This window comes from Cibotium barometz, chromosome 27 (assembly GCF_041138505.1).
Source record: "Cibotium barometz isolate CiBa-2024 chromosome 27, ASM4113850v1, whole genome shotgun sequence".
In the NCBI taxonomy this organism is placed as follows: domain Eukaryota; kingdom Viridiplantae; phylum Streptophyta; class Polypodiopsida; order Cyatheales; family Cibotiaceae; genus Cibotium; species Cibotium barometz.
This window is the reverse complement of record NC_141072.1, coordinates 49,488,153-49,503,362: the sequence shown is the minus strand read 5'-3', so window position 1 is coordinate 49,503,362 and position 15,210 is coordinate 49,488,153. Positions and strand designations below refer to the sequence as shown.

At 45.0% G+C, this 15,210-nt stretch overlaps 1 protein-coding gene across 2 annotated transcripts in view; it reads left to right on the top strand.

The window, feature by feature from the left end:
• The window catches only part of LOC147623481 (protein BTR1-like), a 38,542-nt gene extending 23,553 nt beyond the window's left edge, over positions 1 to 14,989 (top strand). For both annotated transcript variants that reach the window (XM_086821642.1, XM_086821640.1), the window contains exons 4-8: positions 13,240 to 13,433; positions 13,531 to 13,649; positions 13,754 to 13,900; positions 13,993 to 14,054; positions 14,138 to 14,989. In XM_086821642.1, the coding sequence (XP_086677768.1) occupies positions 13,240 to 13,433; positions 13,531 to 13,649; positions 13,754 to 13,900; positions 13,993 to 14,054; positions 14,138 to 14,237 (622 nt within the window). In that variant the 3' untranslated portion in view covers positions 14,238 to 14,989. The remainder of the gene's footprint in view (positions 1 to 13,239; positions 13,434 to 13,530; positions 13,650 to 13,753; positions 13,901 to 13,992; positions 14,055 to 14,137) is intronic.
• Positions 14,990 to 15,210: the final 221 nt, after the last annotated feature.

The window sequence follows — 15,210 nt, the reverse complement described above, 5'->3', positions numbered from 1 at the left end:
ATGAGGTCCTATTGCCTCATCCTAGCCAAAGCAGTCACCTCCCAGAAGGTGAAGATGTTGTCCAAAATGCTCTGATCCTCAACAAAACCTGTATGAGTGTCATGGATCAAGTCAGGGAGGAAAGGCTGAAGTCTCCGTCTCTCTGTGTCCCCGAGGGGCCGAAAGAGTGTCACCATTTGGCCACCCGATTGGTCCACCGGTGCTTTCTCATTATGTATGTACATTGGACTGGCGTACATGGCAATTGCATATGCCAGGGATTGATGCCACTCATGTGATACTGTGGACTTTTTTGGTATAGTCTCATGAACGGGGATTGTCGATACCAATGTTGCATTGCATAGCATCTTTATGTGCTTACTTGCAATTGAATTTGCATGCTATTTTCATGCTTGCTTGACCAATGTGTAGTTCCGGGTAAGGGGATGCCCGCCTGTGAACCGTGCATGTGAAAATGTATGCTGACATGGTTATGTGGCATGTGACAGGTGGTAAGTATTGGTCATAAATCTAGGAATTAGCATTAATTTGTAAGTGAGTGTATACACACTTCATTAAGTTTTGGGCGACCAAAACTCATTTATAAATTATGACCAACCGTGTGTTTGCACACACTGATGTCTCGAGGTGGACAAAACCCAATGCCCACCGCCCAGACCTTATCCTCTTTGTACAAAGGGAGCAACCAGCCATTGTCCATCCCAGCTTGCACCACAAGTCACTTGTCCTCTCTAGCTGACACCTAGAGTGGACATCTCATCATCTCTCTTTTCCCTCTCTCTAGAAGTAGGCGCCTCCTTCATGAGGCCTTTTGGCTGTATTTTCTGCACTTTCTCCTTCCCAACTCCATATCCAAGCTTGCTAGTGGGTTTTCCAAGATTCCAAGAGTGTTTCTAGGTGGTGTTCACTCTCCCACACACTCCCAATGACTGAAATTCAGTAAAACAGCTCTTATTTTTGATGTAATTTCTGGTCTTTTGCTGAAAATCTTAATTTCAGCCTTCCTTTCTCAATTTGAATCATAGGGGAAGCTTTCCCAGGGTTCCCTTCATCCTCTTGAAGACTTTTGTCGTGAAGGATTGTGACAAATTGAAGATTTCAACAATTCAAACGCTTCCATCACGAAGACTTCCGTTGTCATCGACTCTACTTGCAATTGGTAAGCTTTGATGCTGAAATATGAAAGCAAGTAGCAGGACTCCATGTTCACATACCATGTGTAGTGTTCTCTCGTCCTACGTGCTCTCTTGCAGATTGTTGCTACCATGTGTTGGTGGAACAATAGAGAGCAGATGGTAGGGAACATGGGCACTTGAGAAGGTAGTGTGAGTTGCAAGGTAGTGTGGGATCCTGGGGTTGCGTGTGGATTACAGTTTCTTCTGATGTGTTCCAATGGAAAGAACTGATATTTTTGAGGAGACAGTGGCTCCCATTCAGATATGTGTGGTGTTTCATTATTCCAGACCTTCTACGCTAGAGAGTGGCGCGATGATCTTCTCCTTTCCCTTGAGGGGCACAGTGACTGGAGGGGGCCCATCGCTGACGGGTGGGTACTACGATAAATGCTTGAAATGGTCTGCTGAAGACACTGCAAGATGAAGACGAAAGGGACGACGGAGCCGGAGGAAAACGAGATAAACTGTGAGGCTATGGAGGAGAGCGAGGAGGGGGGGGGGAAGGGGAAGGGGAAGGGGGAGAGGGAGAGGGGGAGGGGCTACAAAGAGAGCAAGGAGAGAGAGGAAGGAGGGAGGAGAGGGACGGGCAAGAAGCTGGGCGCAGGCAGGGGGGCAGCGGTACACGCGGCGAACAGAGAGGGGAGAGGAGGGGGGGGGAGGTGCAGGCAACGCAGCAGGGGGGAGTGCTCGCAGATCGACGCTAACGAACTCGATGAGCAAAGATGTAGAGATCATTTCACTCCACATCTTTGCGAAAAGGTGTTCTATGTGAGGAATTTTCAGATTTGGTTGTCGGTGAAACCCGTGAAACCTAGAAGGCATCAAAATTTATGGTCTTCCGAGGACAGGCTTCCTGGGGGTGCCTACACACTTGTGTGTGTGTCAAAGTACTAGTGAAGACCTCAGGCAAGGAACTTTGAAGACTCCACGTATGGTGTGTGTAACGGGAGGCGGACGCGTGTATTGGAATCGTATAAATGTGAACAAGATTCTGAGCACTTAACACTTGAGCATTACAACCACAAAGCTGAGAACCAAATGGGAAATGGCCATAAGCTGTCCGGACTTCATTAATTTTGGTCCAACCAAATGCGAACGCATTATAAGTTGTCCGGCCACTTATTAATGAGTGTGGACCTGCAAACCAATAAACCTTAGTAGTAAATGAAGTAAGTTGTAAATTGAGTGTGGACGCACTTACCACCTGCAAAACCCATAAGCCCACAGTTTTAGGCCCAAACAGGAGTGCACACACGTGTCCACAAGGTGCCCGGGCGTCCCTGGTCCCTCGGACTTCACAAGCCAAAATAACAAGCATTGTCCAGGCAGCAAGACAATGTCACACAAAGTAAAATAAAGTTATGGCATGCATCATTTATGCATTGTGCACATGTAAACTTGGAGAACCACCTATCATCATTCTTGTACTTGAAAATATTCCGCCTGCCATCATAACACACCATGTGTGCATGGCCGGAATCCACACGGGCACCGCCCGAAAGTCCACAAATGTCCTGCCATGTCCTTGGACTCATATGCATCCACTCATATGATCCATACACATGCCCAGGTATAATACATACACGCATCCGCATGTTTCTAGGTCTGACACGCAACTGCATGTCCCTAGAATATAGGGGTTTGTGACATCCGCCTGGCTTCTAATCAGTTGACCGCAACTGAAAAGCCTCCGGATAGGCCTTCAAAAGATCTGGGTAATCCTCGAAGTAGGCCTCATCCATCCATTTCGCATCCAAAGCTGAATAATTCTTGAACTTCACAAGGTTCCTACGAACAAGTTTGCCTCCCGCAAGCTTTCGTTCCTTCCAGCTCATCCACCTCGGGTGGGTCTTCCAAAACCGGCTCAAACGGTGTCGGTCCCACATAAGGCCTCAATAGGCTCACATGAAAAGCATTATGCATGTTCCAATGATCTGGGAGTACAAGCCGAAATGCAACATCATTGATCTTCTCCAAGATCTGAAAAGGTCCATAGTACATGTTGGAAAGTTTAGGGTACTTTCTCTCTTTTCCTGGCCTCTTCCGAAGGCGTGCCTTTTCAAATTTCAACAAGACCCAATCACCTTGTTTGAATTGTAGATCCCTTCTATGCTTATCAGCTGCCTTTTTATTCTTGGTTTGAGACCTCTCTATGGCTGTCCGGACCTGTGCAAATGCAGTATCCAAGTCTCTGACATACTCATCTGCTGCAAAAATCTCATCCTTTGTACGAAGGATGGGTGGTAGTACCACCTTGCCATAGATAATCTCAAAGGGCGCCTTGCCCGTAGAAGTATGTACCGTATTGTTGTAGGCAAACTCCACAAGTGGTAAATACTTCTCCCAATCCGATTTGCGGTCGGATACATAAGATTTCAGCAAGTCGAGGACGGCTGAATTTGCTATTTCACTTTGCCCATCTGTGTGTGGATGGTAAGCTGATGAGAAGTTTAGCTTTGTACCCATATTGTCAAACAATGCGCGCCAAAATAAGCTTGTGGTTCTAGGATCTCTATCCCCCACAATAGATTTAGGCATGCCATGGTGTTTGAATATCTGTGCCAAAAATATCCTAGCCATATGATCTGGCTTTATTGTCTTGCACACGGGAATGAAATGTGCCTGCTTGCTAAACCTGTCAATGATGGTCCAAATAGCATCATTTCCCTGTGGCGTCCTTGGCAAATCCATAATGAAATCCATAGCAATGCTTTCCCATGGTTCATTTGGTATAGGCAAAGGTTGAAGCAATCCAGGTGTTTTATGTCGATCAAACTTGACCTTTTGACATACCATACATTCACGTACATATGCTTCAATATCCTTGCGAATATCTGGCCAAAAGAAATACCTCTCCAAAGCTTGTGCTGTGGCCAAAATGCCTCTATGACGTGCATATGGAGAAGCATGGCACTCATCCATAACCTTATGGCGAAGGTTCTTTACCACACACATACGATTTTGCATCATGAGATATCCATCTCTTATGACATAAGATGGGACAGCAATACCCTCTTGTAATTCAGCCCATACATGTGCAAAATCCTCATCCAGATGATAAGTATTACGCATATCCGATAAGTCCTCATGGTATGCAACTGTAATAGCATGAACCTGTGGTCGTCTAGATAAGGCATCTGCCACCACATTCTTTTTCCCTGGAGTGTGTAAAATCTGAAAATGAAACATTGAGAGGAAATTTGCCCATCTCATAGGCTTCTCTGAGAGCTTACTTTGAGTCAAAAAGTATCTCAAACTTTGATGATCAGTTTTGACCATAAAATCAGCCCCTAAAAGATAGTGTTTCCAAATAGTAAGGGCATGAATTGCAGCCAACAACTCCTCATAAACCTGTAAGTGAAGCTCTGCATGTTGCAAGCGTCTGCTCTCATAGGCAATGGCATGTCCTTCTTGGTTCAAAACAGCCCCTATGCAGTCCCCACATGTATCACATTCCACCACAAAAGGTTTGTGCAAATCCGGAATAATGAGTACCGGTCCCGAGATGATTGCACTCTTCAACTTTTGAAAGGCATCTCTCTCTTCTTGTGTCCATTTAAAGATTGCTTTCGTCTTCGTTAACTCATGTAACGGAGCGGCAATGAAAGCAAAATGCTTGATGAACCTCCTGTAGTAAGCACATAAACCAAGGAAGCTCCTCACTTCATGGACTGATTTCAGCTCTGGCCATTCTTGCATGGCTTGTATCTTTGCGGGATCCATGCGCACACCATCCTTTGATACAATGTGACCAAGATAGTGAATCTCTGGGAGGAAGAATTCACTCTTTTCTGCATTTATGTAGAGCTGATTTTCCTTAAGCTCTTTAAAGACAATAGCCAGGTGCTCACGATGTTGGGCTTCATTCTTTGAGAATAAAATAATGTCATCAAAGAATATACCCGTGAACTTTCTATGCTTTCTGAACACCCTGTCCATCATCCTGCTGAAGGTAGCAGGTGCATTTGTAAGGCCAAAAGGCACCACCAAAAACTCATAAAGACCAAAGGCTGTCCTAAATGCAGTCTTGTGTACATCTTGAGGTGCCACTCTCACTTGATGATACCCACTCTTGAGGTCTATTCGGTTGAAACATGCCAAACCTTCAAGCTTGTCCAAGATGTCATTGTCACGTGCACACCAGTCAGGTGTACAGTGACATGGCATCATTATGGCATCATTAGCATCATCAGATTCATCAGGCATTTTACCAGCATTTATTCAGGTATTTTATGCATTTTAACAGGCATTTTTGGGGCAGCCGACTAGCTTTATTGGGAGACAAGTACTGGCCGACTGCAGCCATCTGGCCGACCAGCCCTCTCACCCACATATATATAGGCGCCTCTCCATTCAGCAAAGCAAGCTCATCATAGCAGCATTCAGCCCATTGTGCTCCAATGCATCTCCTCCAGGAAGCTTTGGGAGCAGCAGCAGTTACAGCTAACGCATCATCATCAGCACCATAATCAGCAAACGCATCATCCTCAGCATCATCATCAGCAAACGCATTCAGTTCAGCCCATCAGTTTGCGTTTCATCATCAGGTCAGCATTCAGCATCTGTTCCAAAGCCTCCCTTCAGCGTTTCCTTCCCAGGAGACAAGGGAAAGAGTGGACAGCAGTTCATCCCGCATATTCAGCATATAGGCAGCATATTCAGCAGTACAGATCCATTTGGATCTCATTGTAACCACATTCATTCATCTAATATAGCTGCATTGCATTGACGCATATGTGTCTATCTCTTAAACATCATTAAGTGCAATTTAGTTAGACTAAGGTTGTGATTACTACGGTCTTAACCTCCCACATGTCACATTGGTATCAGAGCGTTACAGGGTAACCAGCCTTAGAGCATGTTCATTCCAGCAGTCATTCAGTCAGTCATCAGTTTTATCGCTTCCGCACAGTTAAACCCAGTTCTCAAAATTTTGCAAGCCACCCTTAGGGATTTTCCCTTAGGTCTGCATTAGTAACCCATCCATCTGCATTCTTGCAGATGGATATAGGGTTGCACATGGTTTGCATAGCAGTCATCTTAGCAGTCATCCTAGCAGTCAGTCCTGCATACATGTTACCCATGAACTCTCAGGGAAGAAGGACATCCATCATCAAAGGAGCACATAAGTTTTGGCTTCAACTGGCAGCAGGGGGTTTCTCTTCCACAGAAGACGGAAGTTTGCTCCAACATCGCCTCAGGAGGTTCAGAGCTTCAGGTACGATGGAGATGGTAGGTGAAAGGTTTCCAGGAACAGGTCAGGGGTGACTCAGGTAGTTTCCATTCAGTTCCCGCAGTACATAGAGTCTTGGCTCAAGGATTTCACTCCTGCAGACGGCCTCAGTCCCAGCAGAAGACAGAAGGGGGCAGTGGTTCGGAGGAGAAGGATCGCAGAAGAGTCGAAGGTTGCCAGGTTTATCACCCAGCAACAGTTTAGCAGCGGGGAATGTCACGTGCACACCAGTCAGGTGTACAGTGACATGGCATCATTATGGCATCATTAGCATCATCAGATTCATCAGGCATTTTACCAGCATTTATTCAGGTATTTTATGCATTTTAACAGGCATTTTTGGGGCAGCCGACTAGCTTTATTGGGAGACAAGTACTGGCCGACTGCAGCCATCTGGCCGACCAGCCCTCTCACCCACATATATATAGGCGCCTCTCCATTCAGCAAAGCAAGCTCATCATAGCAGCATTCAGCCCATTGTGCTCCAACGCATCTCCTCCAGGAAGCTTTGGGAGCAGCAGCAGTTACAGCTAACGCATCATCATCAGCACCATAATCAGCAAACGCATCATCCTCAGCATCATCATCAGCAAACGCATTCAGTTCAGCCCATCAGTTTGCGTTTCATCATCAGGTCAGCATTCAGCATCTGTTCCAAAGCCTCCCTTCAGCGTTTCCTTCCCAGGAGACAAGGGAAAGAGTGGACAGCAGTTCATCCCGCATATTCAGCATATAGGCAGCATATTCAGCAGTACAGATCCATTTGGATCTCATTGTAACCACATTCATTCATCTAATATAGCTGCATTGCATTGACACATATCTGTCTATCTCTTAAACATCATTAAGTGCAGTTTAGTTAGACTAAGGTTGAGTTTACGACGGTCATAAGCTCTCACATGTCACAGTCATCAATGCGCGGAATGGGAAACCGATTCTTGATGGTTATCTTATTGAGGGCACGGTAATCAACACACATCCTGTAAGTACCATCCTTCTTTTGAACAAGAAGTACCGGCGAGCAATATGGCGAGGAACTAGGTCGAATCAAATCCTTTTCCAAAAGTTCATTCACATGTGCCATAATCTCTTCTTGTTGACTAGCACTCACCTTGTATGGTGGCCTATTAGGTGGAGAGCTACCGGGAATTAGATCTATGCAATGATCTTCCGGCCTCTCTGGTGGCAACCTTGCTGGCAAAGCATTCGCAAAACAATCTTTGAAGTCATTCAAAAAGTTAAGCTTGTCTTGATTTAATGTACTAACATCAACACTAGAATGTTCAATGGTATCACGTACAAAAACCAAGTAAGAACAAGCTGATTTCTTTATTGCCTTATTAATTTGTACATGGCTTACAAGAGGTATGGTACTTCCAGTAGTACCAGCATCTATAGAGTGTACAAAGCTGATTTTCTTCTCTTTGTAAAGCCTTAATAGGCTCTAAACGGTGATGCTAGGGCATCCCCAACAAAACATCACAACCTGTAAGAGGAGCCACTAAAAAGCTCTCATGGTCGAGGTAGTCCTGTATTTGTACACGGAGCTTACCAATGACCGGAGTTACATTAACCTGTTTGCCCTCAAAAGCGGCATCTGCATTCATTTGCATTCCCATGTCTTCCACATTGAGACCTATGGCGGCAGCCATCTTCACGGATATAAAATTATCTGTGGAAGCATCATAAAAAAGAAACAAAGCGGGTTGATCCTTCAATTTGCCCCAAGCCTTGCATATGACTCTACTCTTGGGCTCATGCCCTGTATTACCTTGTACATCGGGTACAACATTCACAAGAGGCTTTTCCACATTAGGCTCAGCATTCTTAGGATTCTGTGGGCATTTAGGATATATATGATCTTTACTGCCACACTTAAAGCATTTTCCAGTCTTCCTGTACTCTTCCAATTGCTGTTTTGAGAGTCCAAAATTGTGGCGTTTACCCCCCGGCTTCTTTTCGGAGTCATCCTTTGCATCTCGGCCATCTTTGGGAGCATTCTTAGGTGGCTGTCCACCCTTTTTCTGGTCATAACCAGTCCTGAATTTGCTCTTGTTTTGACCTGCAAATGGCTTATTTGTGGGTGCTTTTATGTGCAAGTTCTCCGCAATCATGGCTGAGTGTATAAGCTCTTGTATGGTCTTATTTGGGTACACTCCCAAGCTTTGTTGAATGATGTGATGGAGCCCCGATTCAAACTTTCTCTTCTTCTCGTCCTCTCCAATATTCATGAAGGGGTTAACCTTGAGAAGGACTTTCCAAAACTTTGCTATGTATGAAGCAACGGACTCTCCCTCATCTTGGGACAGCCAATCCCACTCCTTGTGTACATCCTTTGCAAAGTTTGGTGGTAAGAATTGATCATAAAACTGAATTTTGAAAGAAGACCAAGTTGGGGCAGCACTTCCATCAAGTATTTTTGCAAGCCACCAATCACTTGCCGTATCCTTGAGATGCATTCCCACATGCCTGAGCATAAACTTTTCTGAAAAGTCTTTATTGCAAAAAGCTATCTCAAACTGTCTAATGAAAGCAAGTGCTTTGGTAGAGTCCATCCGTCCTTGAAAGTTTTCAAACTTTACATCCTTGTCACCGGACTTGAACTCTCGAGGCTTCTTCCTTCTATATGCATCCCTATGTACATCCTGTTCATCTGCATGATGATGATGCCGCGATGAAGATTCACGATCCCTCTTCGTTCTCTCTTGAGCCACACTCTCCAAATGAGTGGAAAGCTCTACACGAGAACGAACATGTCTTCTTGGAGCAAAGCGGGAATGAGTAGAGGATCCCTCATCCTTACTCTTCTCTTGACCTGCATCAAGCCTAGCATCAGGGACTCTTGTCCTTTCAGCATTTGGCACTTGCTGTGCTCTTCCTGCTTGTTGTGCATCATGTGCACCACCATGGGCAGCCATGAGGGGTGGCTTCTTGAAAGCCAAACTACCATCTGCTTCAGTGTATACATCACCCTTAACCATTAGGTATGCAAGTGCAAGCTCTCGGGGTTTCTCAACATCCATTTCCTTTGCAATTGCTTCAAAAGTGACTTCATGGACCGAAGCTTTTGCCTTTGCAGCCAACACCCTTTGTACATCCGGGTCATTTTTCAATGACCTAAGCTCTTCGGTTTTAGCCCTATAGCGTCGCACTTGACGCCTCAAAGATTCCAAATCAGAATGCATAGTGTCATGAATACCTACATCTCCATAGACATCATTGCCTGCAGCATCTTTTGCATCCCTTGTACCATGAAATTCACGGTCCTGTGTGTTCTCCACACTGTCAGAAATGTGGCTGTCCATGACACACTCAAATCAGGTCACCAGTTATGATTCCAAGCCTCAGACCGTTTTCCAATGAGGGGAAAAACTGAGCTCTGATACCAATGTAATGGGAGGCGGACGCGTGTATTGGAATCGTATAAATGTGAACAAGATTCTGAGCACTTAACTCTTGAGCATTACAACCACAAAGCTGAAAATGACAGTATACCACATAAAGGGGCCGATGATAGGCTGACCCCCCTCCCCCCCCCCTTTAGGTTATATTACCAAAAGAGTCTGCAAAGTACAAGATTACAGGTGCCTGGGGATTCACCACGAGCCTGCACCTGATTCTTCCAAATACATCATGAATGAATACATTTCAAACAAGAGAATCTGTAGGTACATCTGCCCTACACACAGGTACATCCGCCGTGCACAAGCCTCTTCACAGGTACATCCGCCCTGCACAAGAGTATCACAATCCTCACAGGTACTCCGCCCTGCACAAGATGTAAATGGATCTTTAAGCCCTGTTTCCACGCGAGAAACTGATCCAGAAACCTGTGTTCTCTGCGAGCAAGTGTCCCCAATGCTTGCCCTAAGCATCTGCTATAGCAGGAATCCTTGAGACACATCCATGCTTACATATTCCATTGCTGTCCGGCTTGTTTTGTGCAATAACCAGTCCAAAACAGCAACTTTCTATCGCGAGAAATCCACCTGTAAAGGGTCCTACAGCCTTGTGGAGGTCCCTAGAGCTGCCCTGTACTGTCCAAGTTGACTTTGGACACCTGTAACCAGCCCAAAACTCGCAATAACCAGAAATTGCAGGTCTGAAATTTACCAACCAGCCCTTAAGAAGAGTGTGGGGATCGTTGTCCAAGCTTGTGTGAGTCCGGGAAGCAAGCAACCAGCCCTGTAGCAACTCCCAAAGCTCCAACCAGCTCTCCAATGTGTTGAATAATGAATAAAACAGCCCAAAAGGGCCTCTTGAGGGAGGTGCCTTTTTCCAGTGCCACCTAAGGGGCCTGGTGGGTACACATACTGGCTGACATGTGTCCCCATAAGGTGTCCAGGTAGGTGTCCAGCCCATAGTGCTCCATTTGTCTTGTTTGTATAAGTTTAGGTCCAACCAAATGGGAAATGGCCATAAGCTGTCCGGACTTCATTAATTTTGGTCCAACCAAATGCGAACGCATTATAAGTTGTCCGGCCACTTATTAATGAGTGTGGACCTGCAAACCAATAAACCTTAGTAGTAAATGAAGTAAGCTGTAAATTGAGTGTGGACGCACTTACCACCTGCAAAACCCATAAGCCCACAGTTTTAGGCCCAAACAGGAGTGCACACACGTGTCCACAAGGTGCCCGGGCGTCCCCGGTCCCTCGGACTTCACAAGCCAAAATAATAAGCATTGTCCAGGCAGCAAGACAATGTCACACAAAGTAAAATAAAGTTATGGCATGCATCATTTATGCATTGTGCACATGTAAACTTGGAGAACCACCTATCATCATTCTTGTACTTGAAAATATTCCGCCTGCCATCATAACACACCATGTGTGCATGGCCGGAATCCACACGGGCACCGCCCGAAAGTCCACAAATGTCCTGCCATGTCCTTGGACTCATATGCATCCACTCATATGATCCATACACATGCCCAAGTATAATACATACACGCATCCGCATGTTTCTAGGTCTGACACACATCCGCATGTCCCTAGAATATAGGGGTTTGTGACAGTGTGGACTGCGAGGAGCTTGATCTCTCACGTAGGGCAGGAGAGATCAAGAGAATAGCCTTGGATCCCTACACAAGGGAGGAAGGATCTCAAGAGTAGGACTAGTGAGCTTTGTGGTTGGGTAACCAGGGAGGCCCTGTTAGGTGCATACCTTTATATAGGTTGGACCACGCCAACAGCTGGTCGGCATGGTAAAGGGGTTTAAACCCCCCTTTTGCACCCTTTTAAAGGTACCTTGGGCTCACAGCGGGCCCACCTACATTGGGTCACTTTTAGGCGGCTGTTTTGGGCAGACCTGGGCTGCCCACGACCCTCTAATGCAGCTCAGCCTCCAAAGGTTGCTGGATCCTTAGCATTTCCTCCTGCCGATTGTTCTTCGCGTTTCAGTTTCATTTCTCCCTACTCTTGAATCTCATAGGCTAGTGCCTGCGAGCAGCTATAACTCCTCATAGGCGTGCATCTACACCTATCCTGGGTGCAAACCTTCACCTCCACTCATAGTTACTCATTGATGATGTCCTTTCTTTGAGGTCTTACAAAGGTCTGCTAAACCCTAAAATTGTCATATACTACCCTGTACTTGTCATCATGTCATCGTGACACATGCGTTTGAGGATTGATCCTTGTGACAATCTCCTTGATTAGAACTAAAAAGATGCAATTTGAAGATCACAAGTGCTAAGAACAATCATGAACTCTCAAGAAAGACATAAGAAAGCAACAAATAGTCATTGAGGAGACATGGAACTGGGGATGCAAGGGACAGGAGGATGGGATGTGGGGACACCGTTTTGGAACGCATCAGGGATGGGGACAGACGGACGTCCCCCTGGAGGCATCCCTCACAAGGGACGGCGGGACGGGGACGGCGAGGAGCCATTGCGTACTGTAACAGTCATTTTTCTGACCGTTTTATGGCCGTTGGGGACACCGTCTTGGGGGCCATTTTGGCCCATAGTCACAAGGGCCATAGTGGCCCTCTTGGCTTGCCTCTTCCTCTTGCCTCTCCCTCTTGCCTATCTATATAAGAACAAGCAGCACACACACACACCTTCAAGGCTCAAGCCTTCAAGTACTCTAGTCTCTCTCCCTCAAGAGTCAAGCCTCTTGAGTCTTGAGTCTTCCAACTTCCAAGCCTCTAGGCTCTCACACAAGCCTCTTCCAACTTCCAAGCTTCTCACACAAGCTTATGGCTCATTTTGTGTAAATTTGTGCTCATTTTGATGTATTTCCAAAGTAGAATAAGTGTAGAGTAGAAAAACTTTTAAAAAAGGTATTTTTTAAGTGCCGTTCCTTCCCCCGTCCCGTCCCCCCATCCCTTGTTACTATGGGCTAAACCCTAAAATTGTCATATACTACCCTGTACATGTCCTCAAGTTGTCGTGACACATGCGTTTGAGGATGGATGCTTGTGACAATCTCCTTGATTAGAACTAAAAGGATGCAGTTTGAAGATCACAAGTGCTAAGAACAATCACGAACTCTCAAGAGAGACATAAGAAAGCAACAGATAGTCATCGAGGAGACATGGAACTTGATGAGGTGCACCGGGTTCGTTGAGACTAGATTGAGGAAGAGCTGTACCAATGAGCCAGTAATTATGTAATGTCTGTAAGGGACTTTGACCTGGAGGATTTTTAAGCAAATTAATGATGTTGACTGTAAGTGGAAGCATTGTAGATTAACGATGCCATAGATTTTCATTTCAGTCCATGGGGAAATATTGTGAGACCAACTTTTACGAGAAGATTATGCAGTGAGAAAACTAAATGCAGTCTTGTGTTTTCACTATTCCATACATTTTTCAATGGTGCAGGTCTTTTGTAGAAGAATCAAATGCAAACATAAAGCTTTCTTCTGTAGAGCAGAGTATTCCAGGTGTAAATGATCGTGTTGTCACAATAATAGGTAATTTGCATCAGCAACTCCATGCTGTTGCACTAGTAGTCTCAAAGCTTGCTGAAGATCCAAATTACAATCAATATGCATCAGCTTCTCTTTCCTATACAAGTAAGACATCCATGTTTTTCAAACTATCTGTGGTCCTTTCTTCATTAATCATCTTGGTGGTGTTTTACTCTTTTGTTAATGTATTCTTTGGATCCAGGTGCAGCAGCTAGTTTAGTGGGTTTGGGAGGACATGTTGCTATGGCAGGATTCCCACCAATGGGTTATGGAGGGGCACCATTTTTGCATAATGGTATGAATAGTAATTATTGCATGAAGGTGGGCTCTTACACGAGTTACAATGTTTCTTCACAATATGCACTGTAGAAAGCTCACTTCATTTTTTCTGCATAAATGCTAAGCCACTTAATTTTTGTGGGCAGGGTCTCATGACGCACCAAAGACCACCTGTTGCAGTACATGTTATGTCTGGAGGCTTAGTCACTACCTCTGTAACTTTAGCCATTCCAGATGAGCATGTAGGTGCTATTTTAGGAAGGGGAGGAAAGATAATCACAGATATTCAGCAGGTGTGTCCCTATTTGCAATGGGAAATCTTCCACTTTTTATGTATTTAAATGCAGTCAAATACTTGCCAATGTCATCGTTTGGCAATCTGCAGAGGAGTGGTGTACAGATCAAATTTTCTGATCGGGGTGATTATATACCCGGCACAACTAATCGGTACATTGTCTACTGGTTTCATGCATTTAGTTTTGAATTTGATTACTCTGATATTTATACGTGCACTTGCTGTTTGTCTGCAGCAAAGTGATTATTACTGGAACTGCTGAAGGTGTTCGTATGGCACAGCAGTTGGTGACCCAGAAAGTTAATCAGAGTGTAACTTCTGATTTTGAGAGGTGATCTAGTTTTTCATGTTCAGGAAGGTTTTTCCTCCTGATTTGAAACTGAAAAGAAAGAGGGACATTTTATTGAAGCTCTCTAGCCTTCTCAATGCTGTTATAAATACAAGTTTCAATGTATGTGACTAGAATTTGTGATGGTTCCTTGGACACAGAAATGGGCATTGGAGCTCAAGTGTCAAGTGGAAAGCATGTTTGATGAGCTCCCAAGCTTTAGGTGCTAGATCTTTTGTATTAGATAATCCCCCATTCCCAAAGCTTGTGCTTTCCAAATATTTAGATGTCGTGGAGTTCACCAGACCCCTTTTATATTGGAAAATGTCAAGGCTGGTGACAAACGACTTGGGAAAGTGGATATTGGGAAATATTGGGAAATGCCGAGGGTGGTGACAAACGACTTTGGAAAGCGGCACTCCAAGCTGACCAATATTATTATCCCTAGGATATGACCAAACAACCAAGTGTGGAATGCTTCGATAGTCATCACCCCATATGTGACACCTATAAAAAGGACACGAGTGGTGGTGGTTACCTACCCATTGCCTACCTTTGCTCTCACAACACGGGCTACTGGCAACACACCAACTGAAGTAGCATCTACAACAATGATGGCAATCTCTGCAAAGATACCTATTGCCACCTAAATGACCCAAAAAGTCACACCTCCTTTGATGTACGACGGTCAACTTTGGGACTTCTTGGGAGCTAGTTATTAATTGGTTAATGATTACTAGTGCTTGGTTATATAAATGTTTAAGGTTTTTGGCATGACCATGTGTTCTCTATGCATTGGCATAATGATTGCAGATCTTGTGTAGTGCTCACGGTAGTGGTGTGTCTCTTGATTGCCATGTGTGCCCAGTGGAATAGAACATAAAAGTCATGCGCCTCCCTAGCTTGTGTAATAACTCTTGAGGGTATACCATACTAGATGCTTCAGTCTTCCATTCATTGTGCCTAGGCACCAAGTCTAC